This window comes from Semicossyphus pulcher, unplaced genomic scaffold (genome assembly GCF_022749685.1).
Source record: "Semicossyphus pulcher isolate SPU_LCO1_2020_fin unplaced genomic scaffold, fSemPul1.0.p SCAF_24, whole genome shotgun sequence".
Lineage (NCBI taxonomy): Eukaryota > Metazoa > Chordata > Actinopteri > Labriformes > Labridae > Semicossyphus > Semicossyphus pulcher.
Window position 1 is genome coordinate 9,966,290 of NW_027211698.1, and position 12,522 is coordinate 9,978,811.

At 42.9% G+C, this 12,522-nt stretch overlaps 2 protein-coding genes across 2 annotated transcripts; both read right to left on the reverse strand.

Moving 5' to 3' along the window:
• Positions 1-1,056: 1,056 nt before the first annotated feature.
• Positions 1,057-2,609, reverse strand: LOC138603525 (thymosin beta-12). Its single transcript, XM_069675354.1, has 3 exons — positions 2,509-2,609; positions 1,274-1,386; positions 1,057-1,170 (listed from the first exon to the last, which is right to left on the reverse strand). Exons 2-3 carry the CDS (start codon positions 1,371-1,373, stop codon positions 1,142-1,144), a joined length of 129 nt encoding a protein of 42 aa, XP_069531455.1. The 5' UTR covers positions 1,374-1,386; positions 2,509-2,609; the 3' UTR covers positions 1,057-1,141.
• A 902-nt stretch (positions 2,610-3,511) lies between these two features.
• LOC138603571 (ribose-phosphate pyrophosphokinase 2) lies at positions 3,512-11,699 on the reverse strand. Its single transcript, XM_069675422.1, has 7 exons — positions 11,419-11,699; positions 7,615-7,798; positions 6,746-6,844; positions 6,281-6,405; positions 6,021-6,194; positions 5,677-5,836; positions 3,512-4,527 (listed from the first exon to the last, which is right to left on the reverse strand). Exons 1-7 carry the CDS (start codon positions 11,538-11,540, stop codon positions 4,435-4,437), a joined length of 957 nt encoding a protein of 318 aa, XP_069531523.1. The 5' UTR covers positions 11,541-11,699; the 3' UTR covers positions 3,512-4,434.
• Between the last annotated feature and the right edge of the window lie 823 nt (positions 11,700-12,522).

The window sequence follows — 12,522 nt, forward strand, 5'->3', positions numbered from 1 at the left end:
CATCTCCTGTGTTAGTAAATCCCTGCCAGGCTTTCTGCGGAGATGTTTAAGCCTTTCAACAGTGCACAGCCTCATCCCTTAAGTAACACTGAAGGATTGTTTGGCATCTGAAGTGTGAAAGTGGGTTAGAGTAAGATGAGGAGGCTAATTTTAAGCTAGAATATTACATAAACTTTAGCCGATATAAAAGAGGTTAAATGACTTCTTAAGTGCAGGGATTGGGGGGAAATTTGCAGCAACGTTTCAGAGATGAGGTGTGGATGAAAAAAACAAAACTGCAGTCCAGTTTTTTAGTAACAAATCTTTTTTATTACAACATTTCACGGTTTTCCATTTCTGGTAATGGTTTGTGGCAGAGTTACATGACTGCTGGAACTCCAAAGAACTTTGATCTACGGTTGAAAGCAAACACATGGAATCAATTTCCGGTATATATATTTTTTTTCCTCATTTGAGACAATTCAGAGACAGATTGCGACACAAAACTTATCCCGAATCACTCCGACAAAATTAACCGTAAATAAGGTCCATTTGAAAATCTTCCACATCTAGATGGAATCCATTACACTTAATTTTTTTTTTAATCCTTGTGTGCATACAAAACAAAAAACATCGTGATAGACAAGAATCAATTTTTTGGGGCATTTACATTTTGGCCAGCGTACAAACAAAGTTGTGCATTTCCCGAAAATTAGAAGACGAAACAATAAAAACAACGAATAAAAAGCTTGACGCCTCAGCTTTGGCGCAAAAGCAGCCACACAGAAAGTGGGGTGTTGGTGGTGAGACGAGGATGAGCTTCCTGGGACGTGGGCCACGCCCCGTCCCTCAGGCCTCTCTCCGCTGCGTGTGGGTGATGCCAGGTGTTAGGGTGCACCTCCTGCAGCCCCCCCTCCTTCGCCTCAGACGAATCTTCCTCATCGTCACAGAAAGACGAGCGTGTAGGTGGTAAAAGGGGTCGTTAAGGGGGCGGGGCGGACAGCCCTGACGAAGGCTTCATCTGTCCACGGGCTGCGCAGCTCGGTTGTTGTCGTTTCATAATTTCGGTTACAAAGTTATACAGCTAAAAGAAGTGACTGAAAACAAGGCAATGCGGGAGGAGGAGGGGGTGTACAGTGCATGACGGGAGGGAGGGGCTTCACTACGACTCCGCCTTCTCCTGTTCGATGGCTGAGGAGGAAAAAAGAGGGAATAAAAGATTAGATTCTGACCCGGATAAAGACAAAATGTGCCAAACTTCACGATAAAAACTGAGCAGGACTTTGAGTCTTACTTTCTTTTGTCGGCAGGGGATTCTTCTCCTGCGTCTCGGTTTTCTTCAGCTTGGTTTTGTCGAACTTGGTGACCTCTGAGATGTCGGGTTTGTCACTCATTGTTGCAGGTGGTCTGTAAGATCAGGAAGTAAGCACACAGTTTAACAGAGTGCAGATAACAGACTGATAATTCAGCAAGAAACAGGCAGCAATGATTCAAATATCTTTAATGTATATTAATCATGCTGTTACAAAATCCACCCAAGCACGTGCTGCACCCTGACTTTCAATCAAAAAAAAAAGGGCGTTGCCTAAATCTCAGTGGCCGGACTACTTTTCCCTAAAATGTGCGTCCGCCTTCTTTTGTTCGCCTGCGGCTATGCCCAACGTGATTTGACTGCCTTCCATCCCGTTATCCAACACACAAACCCCCGGGGATGATGCACACACACACACATGCGCGCGCGCACGCACGCACACACACACACACACACAGGGGACGGGCTGCTCCAGACAATGAAGCCAGTCCACAACGCCTTCAAACCCGACATTTACATAACAATAGGAGTTCCCATGCTGGGCAGAGCGACAAAGATATGAAAAAGGAGGCAGACCGCGTGTAGATTTGTGTGCAAATATTATTAAAAAACAACATCAAAAGGATTAAAATTATTGTGATTTATTGGATTTGTTGTGTGCCTGAGTGTCCACGCAGGGGTTTTCCACATGGAAGCAGTGCAACATCCGCAAATTCACTTGTCACGTACTTCTCCTTCTCCCTCTTGGGGGTGCAATGTGAAGGAACCACCGCCCAGATTGGCACGTCTGCACATTCCCCTCGCTCTTAAAATCCAAGATCAACCGCAAGAATTAAAAAAAAAGACGCCCACAGGTAAAATAAAGCGCCGTGAACGCATCACCGTTTGATAACGGAACCAGGCGCGTGCAGCTTGAGCACAAACGGCAACAAAGGAAACAGGCTGATAAGCATGAATGTGTGCGGTTAAGACAAAGACATAACACACACACACACACGCCTTCTCTGCTGTCACACACATCCTGATATGAGAGGTAAAAACGCAAAAACAAGCTGCGTTCACGTAAAAGCAGAATTATCTAATCTTTTCTCCCTGTATATCTCTTTGACATAATTCCCCAGCGTGTAAATCTAACCCTCAGTCTAGAGCTGACAGTCTCTAATAGCTGCAGGCACTATTGCTGAAACAATAGAGATGAAATGTTGAACAGATCTTACCAGAGTTTCGTCTGATGGCTGGGTGTCTCTGGTCAGTGCGGTGCAGCAGTAGTGGCGCGTCTTTGCGCAAGCATTAGTTATAGTCAGAAATATGCTAATGACATCTGACATCACCAGCTCCCATCCTCCGAAGCCCCCTACTGGAGAGGCTCAGACCTCCATCCTCAGGCTGAAACTAAACACTGAAAAGCCTTGAAAGAAACCTCCTAACATCACAACCCAGAGGGAGCAAATAAATATTTAGATTTATCGTGTTTGTGTGCCGAATTTCACGCTCCGTCTCTTATTTTGAAAACGTGTTTAAGTCCGCATGGCATCCTAACAATTACATTTACAACGACGTCGCTGTTGTAGTTAAAACATGCATTACTTCAGCTAAATTTAATCAAAAAATGACTTAAAAATGTGACTTCAATAGCTCATTTCTCCTCATGACTTTTATCTACCTGCAGCTGCACATTCATGTAGAAATGGCGCCCTCTGGTGGCGCTTTTATATTCACTCTGTTAATGTTACAGCAGACGATAAATCAGTGTTTATATTTTTTCATGACCATTAAGTACGGTTGTAATAAAAATATGTGTCCAAATATTTTTAGCGTTTTGGATTTCTGATTAACAAAGGTTCATACTGTATACATTTAAATTATTTACGCCGCTATTATTAATTATACATTTCTTTGTTTTTGTACTCACGTCTGTATAACTGAATGAACAAAGGTTTACGCCACCTTGTGGGCATGACATGGAATGATAAGTTGGTCAAAATTGTTTAAAATGTTCACAGGTGTATGATGTCCTCCCTGGCGGGGGCCTGCTTGAAAAAAAACAACTATAATTGACTACGTCACTGTGATGTCATCACGTTTATCTCCGACTGCAAACTTTACCGGCTGTGTAGAAGAACTCGCGATTGAAAGGCGTTAGCACATCACAGGCAGGGAGACACTTGTGTTGAGGTTATTGAGTTGCATCATGGGAAATGTAGGAAGCACAGACGAGCATTTGTAAGCCATTGTCAAAGCTTTATTGTCAACGAAACAGCTTGAAGTGTTACATATAAAATAAAAAAAAATTAATCATGTTTTCATTGGAGCTAAAGTGACCCATCAGAGCTGCGAGGACAATTACCGACATGCTTCGTGACACGTCACTGTTGAATTGCTGAATGTTAACACTATAATCAAGCTTCAGGCTCAATTTGTTTTCATGACCTTTTGGAACATAACACCTCACATCAGACACTTTACATCAACAACGGACCTGTCGGGGAGTTAGTCATTGAATCATATAGAATTAAAGGTTGACAGCAGCTTCACGGGGGAGAAATGGCACTGCAGAGGCGGGGTTCAATTTGAATTTAAAGATACAGCTACGCATCAACTTTTACAATCTTTATAGCATTAGCAAGTTAAGGGTTAATACTTTTAGCAGCTGTTAAAGCGACACACTTCAGGGGAAAGGGTGCACATTTTCCACATTATTTATTAGGACTTTGTGAAGCATAAAAAGGCCAGATTATCTCTAATCACATGACATCGCGGAATGCTTCCTTTAAAGTGAGGTACAAATAATACAAAATGTTACAAAAAGGACCCTTTGGTTAAAGTGAAGGCCGTTACCTCGGGTGTGTAAGGTCGGCCGAACTGAAACAAGAGAAGAAAAGAGATACTCATAAATACAAACTTGGTCTCCAGACATGAAGTGATGTTTCGGTCCGTCTCCTTGGTGAAAAAATGTCAAAGACAGCGATCGTGTGGGCGCGACCTTTTTAAACAGTCACACGGGGGTTTTAGCCAAAAACCATCAGGGCCGGTGTTTGTCGAGCCTTTCTGGAGGATACGTGGCAGAGAAGTGCCAGACGAGCGGCTCGAAGAGCGGGAGAGGAGAGAGAGCGCCGGGGTGGGGGGGGTAGATCTCCTGTTTTCTACAAAGGTACGTGGCTGAAGAGGTAGGACACGGACTCGCCGTTGTGGGTTCTCCTGATCGCCTCCGCCAGGATCATGGAGATGTCGATGACCTGCAGGAAACGGGACAGACATGTGAGTAGTATTAATCTTTGTTCCTCCATATTATTAAATCTGCTGCCTTTCTGTGCACCTTCAGCCTTACATTTGTAAAATGTATTTTATATATATATATATATATATATATATATATTTATATTTCCGGGTTATGTGTTGTAGCTGGGGGGGGGGCTTTAATTAATGAAACACACAAGGCATGCGAGTGATGATGCTGTGTTACCGGCTACTCCGCCGCAGCTACGACCAGGCCGTAATCCAGGGCAACTGCCCGATCAAAGTACGTCCACTAAAAGTGCTTGTTTGCGCCACTGACAGGCTCAGATTGTCTGACAGCATTACAGAAATTATCCCTACAAAGATCGTCCTTTTTTTAAAAGAGTAAGATCATTTTTGTGTGACCAGAAACAGACGTCTCGCTCTGAAATCCCGCAGGTGGTGAGATGTTACTTGAACAGGACGGCGGAAGCGTGAGTTAGAGTTGGAGAGAGGATTTGTTTACGTAGAGGACTGCCGGACAGGAACATGTATTAAAAAGCTGTGGCTGAATATTTTCCTGATTTCGATTATGATGAAGATGAGGCATTTGAATTCGATGCAGACTTTCTTCACGTGCCTTAAATAAACTGGAGGAGGCGGCTAAGACCACAGGGACCGAACGGGCAAGTATCTATCGAGTAAGTAGACGATCTTTGTCGGGATCATTTCGGAAATGTTGTGGTAACAATCGGAGCCTGTCAGTGGCAAAAACAAGCGTATAGTGGACGTACTTTGATCCGCTGCGGTTGCCCTGGACCGTTTTTGTTCCTATGAATCATGACACACAAATTTACGCCTGTTAATCTTTCAAATACATCGAATAGTTTACCTCGTTTGCAAATTGCATAATTTGTATTTGACTCTGCTTTCATGGAGAATAAACGAGCAGATCCTGGTGTGTGGATTGTGTTCTTCAACCTGTGCTATGAGAGACGATCTTAAAGCTGCGACAATGGCAGATTATTAAAGAGCAGACGTGTGTGTAGGATGTGACTCTATTCAAATGCAGTGCAAAGGTACTACTACTTTGCCTTCTCGACCTCCAGCACCTTTACTCCGAGGCTGAAGTCTTTCCATGAGTATTAATGTGTGCGTGCCCTGTGTACCTGAATTTTGGGGCACGCCTTCATCTTCTCCTCCTGCGGGATGGTGTTTGTCACCACCACGGCCTCAAACGGGGCGCTGTTGATGCGGGAGATGGCCGGACCGGAGAAGATGCCGTGCGTGAGGATGGCGTAGACTTTTACCGCGCCGGCATCAATCAGCCTGAGAGGAGACATCAAAACGTACGTGCTTTAGAATTGATAAAAGCAGCTTATCAGTTTGATATATGCTGCACGTACACTGTGATCTGTGAACCCAATTTAACTCCAGATAACAGCTCTGCCTTTTGCCTCCACTACCCTGACTTCTTCTTCAAACTGTCTAAAAGGGTTTAAATCAAACTGACTTGTCTGCAGCGTGGCAGATGGTGCCGCAGGTGTCGGCCATGTCGTCCACCAGGATGGCGACCCGGTCCTTGACGTCCCCGACCAGCACCATGCGGTCCACCTCGTTGGCCTTCTTCCTCTCTTTGTGGATGAGGGCAAAGTCCACGTTCAGACGGTCTGCGATGGACGTCACGCTGGAGGGGGAAGACGGAGACACTGCATATTTAAAAACACACTTTTTTAAATTTATATTTTTAGTGCTGTTTAACTCTAATCTTACCGCTTTGCTCCGCCTGCATCCGGAGACACGATGATGCAGTTTTTCCACTCTGGAATGTTTTCTCTGATCCACTGCAGCACAGCGGGCTCTGCGTAAAGGTTGTCTACAGCGATGTCGAAAAAACCCTGAAAGAAAAGACACGATAGAAGTTTTTAATACATTTTAAAGCTAAAAAATAAGAACATATTTGTGTACATATTTCCATACATGCATCTCTTCTCTACTTTCTCATCGCTGTGGAGTCAGTTAGCAAAAACATTAGGGATTTGGAGACATCATGAGAGCGATAGAAGAAGAAATACTACATTAAAAACAACTATAAGCTAAAATATACTTTGTTGATCCGTGTGTTTCATCAACTGAGGCCTCGTGAAGCTACGCTAGGCTAAGCTAAAGTTCAAGCAGCTAAAGTAGAAACATGTCTCCTGCATCATAACACAAACTGTCGTTATGTCACACACTGACCTGGATCTGTGAGGCGTGCAGGTCCATGGTGATGATGTGGTCGGCTCCGGCCACGGACAACATGTTTGCCACCAGCTTGGCCGATATGGGTGCTCGACTCTGGGACAAGCATCAAGACAGAGTCGCTTGAGGTGAGTAGGTAAGAAAAAATATTCAAGAGAGAGTATTTTCCTTTTGTCTCTTTTTTTCCCAAATCTGTTGGAAAAAAACAACGACCCGTCTCCTCTCTGTTATTGTTAGTTCCATTCAAATCTTGGTTTTCCTGCTGCCGTATAAACAACATGTGGATGCGCACGTAACGAAGCTTTAGTGTGTTTACAAAACACTTAAGTACCTGGGCGTGACGGTGGAGCGTGCTCAGAGGAAATGAGGACTGAGTAAGAGGTGCTGGAGCTTTAAGAAGTGTCAGGACAACATTGATTATCCATGTTTAGTTTTAGTGCCATTTGTTGCACATTCTTTCATTAAAAGAACATTTACGATAACTTTAGAGTTGTGAAATCTTTACCTGAAAAACTGTCCGTGAAACCTTTTAGTGAACATGCGGCTGAGGTTAACTCAAAGTGTTTGCAGAGCATTGACGCACACATGTTGCACCCTTAAATTAGATATTGCCTCGATGGAATAACTGGCACTCTTACAGCCACATTAACGGAGGCAACGTGAGATAATGATTTACAAGGTAAGCAGGTTGCAAGAACCAGTTTGTCTCGACGGGTCAATTTCTGAATTTCAGAGACGGACAAAGAGCTTGATTTGCAAACCCGAGCAGGGCAGTAATACCTCCAATAACATCACTGCAGGTTTAATTCACATGTCAGCCTGCAGTGCTACAAAGCGTGCATCATTGTGTGTGTGTGTGTCTGTACCTTATCCTTCTTATCCTGCCGGGCGTACGGGAAGCAGGGGATGACGGCGGTGACGCGGGACGACGAGGCGATCTTGCAGGCGTTGATCATTATGAGCAGCTCCATGAGGTTGTCGTTAATTTCGCCGCAGCCGCTCTGCACGATGTACACGTCCTCGCCGCGCACGCTCTCGCCGATTTCCACACTGTCGGGGCGACAAGAAGGGGAACATGTTATTGAACACATATTGAATAAAGGGATACGGCTAGAGGTTTACCGATATTGGATTTTAGAGGCCGATACCAATACTGATATTGGAGGGGGAAATTCATTACTGATATGGTGGCCAATATTGTAATTTATTCAGCTGGAATGGAAACAGATCTCTTCTAGGTCGATTTTTAGTAAATCAGTAAGATTAGATCAGTAATAGGTCTATAACGGCCCATAATATCGGCACACTAATATATCTGTGATTGGCCTATATTAGTCCATAATATCGGCACACTGATATATCAGTAATAGGTCTATATCGGCCCATAATATCGGCACACTGATATATCTGTCATATGCCTATATCGGAACACTGATATCTGTGATTGGCCTACATCAGTCCATAATATCGGCACACTGATATATCAGTAATAGGTCTATATCGGCCCATAACATTGGCACACTGATATATCAGTAATAGGTCTATATCGGCCCATAACATTGGCACACTGATATATCTGGGATAGGCCTAAAGCGGAACACTGATATATCTGTGATTGGCCTATATCAGACCATAATATCGGCACACTGATATATCAGTAATAGGTGTATATCGGCCCATAACATTGGCACACTGATATATCAGTAATAGGTCTATATCGGCCCATAATATTGGCACACTGATATATCTGTGATAGGCCTATATCGGAACACGGATATATCTGTGATTGGCCTATATCGGCCCTTAATAACGGCACACTGATATATCTGTCAGTCTAAAAATGTCAAAGCTTTATTAACATGTCGACCACTTTATCGAAACTTTGCCCACCTCATGACAGCGATATTATCATTTTTTAAATAATCCTTCCTCCCAGATTAAATTGTCAGAAAGTTCATCATCATGCATCAATGAAACATTTATAAGCAGTGACTCAGCCTGGACCTTTATGAAGTCATCTATGAGAGAGCTGCGGTGAATTTTAAGTTACAAGTTCAGGCCTGAGTCCTGACAATCATCGGAGGATGTTAGGATAAAAGATTTAGGAGATAAAAACTGCCCTGCCAGGCACACACACACACACACACACACACACACACACACATGTACACACACACCGTTAACCTGCCAGTTACTGACGGCAAAGCAGGCAGCATGCGTGTGTGAAACATTCCTCAGTGGGACAGGACCAGGTCCCCCCGGCCTCAGTCATGTGATCAGCGGACATGTGCAGAAATAAAAGGGTGAGGGAGGGTCTGTCTGTGCAGTCACAAGGTTTTTATAAGAGAGGCCAGCACTCACACATGAGCCACAACACATCTGTAAAGGTGATGAAAAAGGCTGACGCTCCCATTGTTTAAACTTGTGTTACAATGTGCTTGTGAGGCTTTGAACAAATAATAAACAATACAACTCACCCTACAGAGTACAGGCTTGAAATGTCAGACATGACAACTAAAAATCACCTCAAAACAAACGGTACAACCAAGCTGCAACTAAAGGTACCAATTATTTTCAATAGATCTATAGACCAAACGACAAATACGAGCTGAATTTAGGGTCCTGTATTTCCATGATGCAGAAAACACGGTCAGAATTTCATAATGAAAACAGGATCAACTGTAAAAGGCAACTGCTTCACACTAAAGCAAAACAAGGAAGTGTCATATTTATCTGCATTTAATCATTTCTCCCCTTACGAACACAAAGACTCTTGCGATTTCATTCCTAGGAATCCACTCCCTCTGCAAGTCAACCAGCAAAGCCTGAGTCAGAGCTGTGAGAAGAGGATTATCAGCATAGCTTTATCACCTCACCGTCTGTGTGAGGATGGGAACATTATCTTTGTTTTGAACTTTGGGTTAACAAAACAGCTGGGTTCCCTAGAGAGAAACCACGGCATGGATAAAAGGTGGATTTTAGAGCCGTGAGTGGAGGGTCTTACAGGGGGGATAAAGGGGTCAAGACACCTTTACAAGCTGCTAATGTTTGGATGCACAACTGTTACAGTACAACACATGCAGTCTAGATGCTTTTATCCAGAGTGCATTGCAATACAGTGAGTGCTTCAAAGAGTGACCCCAGCAGGGAATTAAATCCAACTCTGGTGATGTTAATGCAGCGTTCACTGAACCTCAGGATCACAAAACACATTACTGGAGTGCATCGTGTGAATAAAATGCACTTAGATGACATGGTTAGAGAGCGGAATGATCACATCCTTAGCTACAAATGCATTTAAATACATGTTGAATTTAGAGCTACACCATCAACAGTGTTGTGATGAGTTCAGGTCAACGTAAGTCAAATAAACAGACCAGCATGAAACTAAGGGGTCATCCCGGAGAAGGGTTCAAACAGGCTGCACAACATATTCAACCTTGTTCAAGGCCGGGCAGCAAAACAGGCACTGAAAGTAAAAGTCCTCTGCGAGGCTTGGCTTAAAAGAGCACAAATTAAGAGCATGTGATTTAAGGACAAGACAGTTACCTCATTTCCCTTGTATAATAGGCACTAAGGGGAGCTAACTATAAATAATTTGTTCTTATTAAATTGAAACGTTGCTGCGAGTTATTCTCATTTTAATAACAATATTTGGCCATTAAATATCAGTGTCTAAGTGACAGCTGTGTATTTTGTAACGTACAGTTATGTCATATGCTTTAAGGGCAGTTAGCCACATGCTACCGTTTCTTGCTAGCCAGCTAATGTAAATGCATGTTAAAATGACAGCTAGTATTATCGCACAACCTCTTTCCAGAGGTTACCAAGTTGGTAACCTTGGTAACCTGGGACCAAGTTTTATTTCGGCAAAAAACTACACAACAGCGATACATATCCCACGGTGTCATCGTCATTTACACCAATGAATTTGGTAATGTTTAACCACATCCACAAGTTTCGTGGCTACGGCTAGCTAACAGCAGTGTACAGCAAGTTAGCTAAGGTGTCACGTCAAATTCCGTAAACCCGTAACATTATGTGCCTACGTCAAAACTGGCAGATTTGGAGCACAAACATTCAGTTTAACGGGGCAATAAAAGTAGTTGCTACCCCTGCATATATATCGGATTATTTCACATAATTTAGACCACTCGAATGGCTTTAGGGAACAATTTGAAAACCTCGTACAAAATTTGGCCTGATACTTTTTGCCTCCCTCCTCCGTTATCACCCATGACACGGGAAGCAGACGTAACGTTAGCTTAGTTAGCATGATACGCAGCAAGCAAAATACAACATTACGTAATTTCAGCACTACTCTTGTTCTGTCTCTGGGTTGTTTCAGCAGTTACATACACCAGGAACATATACTGCTTAAAACGTAACAAAAACAATTGAGGGCTGGCAGAGCTGTCCGATAAAGGACGCAGTGAGGTTAGCTTGATAGCCTGGCATGTTTACATGTGGCTAGCTAGTCACGTGTAGTGTTTCAGCGCTGCCCGCTGAATAGTAAACTATTGTTAGCTTCAAGCTAACATAACCCACATGGGATTCAGAGGCTGAGCAACATGAGCAGCTATACACTCTACCGACGAAAATGCACCTCTTGCTTTAAATGCCACAACATGCAAGAATAATAAGCGCCTACAGGTTATGAAAGTTTTTACCATGTCTCCTGGTTGCTGAATTTCTTCGTGATCACTTTCCCCAGCTCCAACCCCAGCCGATCAGCCACTTTTTGGGACAGGTCGTGGTGGGAGCTCCCGCTAAAAAGCACGATGTTAGGCATGTCCGAAAAAACGCGCTGCTGCTCAGGAACAGGAAAGAAAAAGAAAGATGAAGAAAACACGAAAGGTATCCCCACTTAAGGGTTGTGAAAATGGGAGATTTAGCGTGCTAATGTTGCAGCTTTAGCATTGCACTGGTGCGGCGGTGGGGACAGTGTGCAGAGAGGAAATATCAGGTCAGTGTGCGCGTGGTGGAAGGGAAGTGCCCTCCCCTCATTGGACGGAGTAGTAGTACACTGACACATGATGAACACTTATTGTGCTGCTGTATTGTTTACTAAACAATTTGAGGCCTATTTTTTAACATATTGTACCATTTTAAACGTATTAAATTATGCTTATTTTAGTTTACCTGATGATGCTGTGATGTTGTAATTGCTTACAATACATGACGTCACAACTTTCTCTTTTAAAACCTCTAAACTAAATATGTATTGTTTTGAATATTGAATATTGAACTATTTTTATTATAAACGTTACTTTTTAATCGGTCTATTTTTGCATTTAATCACTAATTTACGAGTTCCTCAATATTTTTTGTCATTATTATTCATACATTTCATGCTTTTATTTTCTTACACGTTTAATTCTTCTTCCTCCTCTCAGCAGGGCTCACATTTTGTCAGTACTTTTCAAGTCATTTTTAGCCAAATAATCTTCTAAAATACTGATATAATTTTGGGGGATTGTTTGGACAGTTTGTTGAACAAAACAGGCAATTTTATTATTTTACCTTTAGCTTTTGTGACTAGACTTTTTTTAGCATTTGGGGACATTTTAGCTATTTTTTTTCCATTAGAAGAAGTATGGAGGTCACCTGATAGCTGCTGCTCTGGACTTTGCCTGCACACTTGTGATATTGAATCTTGTAATTAGATTTTCCACTCAGCGACGAGTCAGCTGAGACCTGGTGACCCTGCGTACGTCTCCTCAAACCGGCGATCGGTCGTCTTCATTTCAGGCGTGATACTTTCTATCATCATT

Excerpts from the sequence above, each read along its gene's own strand:
- LOC138603525 (XM_069675354.1), bottom strand. The coding sequence starts at position 1,373 with ATGAGTGACAAACCCGACATCTCAGAGGTCACCAAGTTCGACAAAACC. Across the intron at positions 1,171-1,273 it reads TCCCCTGCCGACAAAAGAAA|CCATCGAACAGGAGAAGGCG; the intron begins GTAAGACTCAAA and ends TTTCCTCCTCAG.
- LOC138603571 (XM_069675422.1), bottom strand. The coding sequence starts at position 11,540 with ATGCCTAACATCGTGCTTTTTAGCGGGAGCTCCCACCACGACCTGTCC. Across the intron at positions 6,406-6,745 it reads TGCACGCCTCACAGATCCAG|GGTTTTTTCGACATCGCTGT; the intron begins GTCAGTGTGTGA and ends CTTTTCTTTCAG. Across the intron at positions 5,837-6,020 it reads ATCTGCCACGCTGCAGACAA|GCTGATTGATGCCGGCGCGG; the intron begins GTCAGTTTGATT and ends GTCTCCTCTCAG.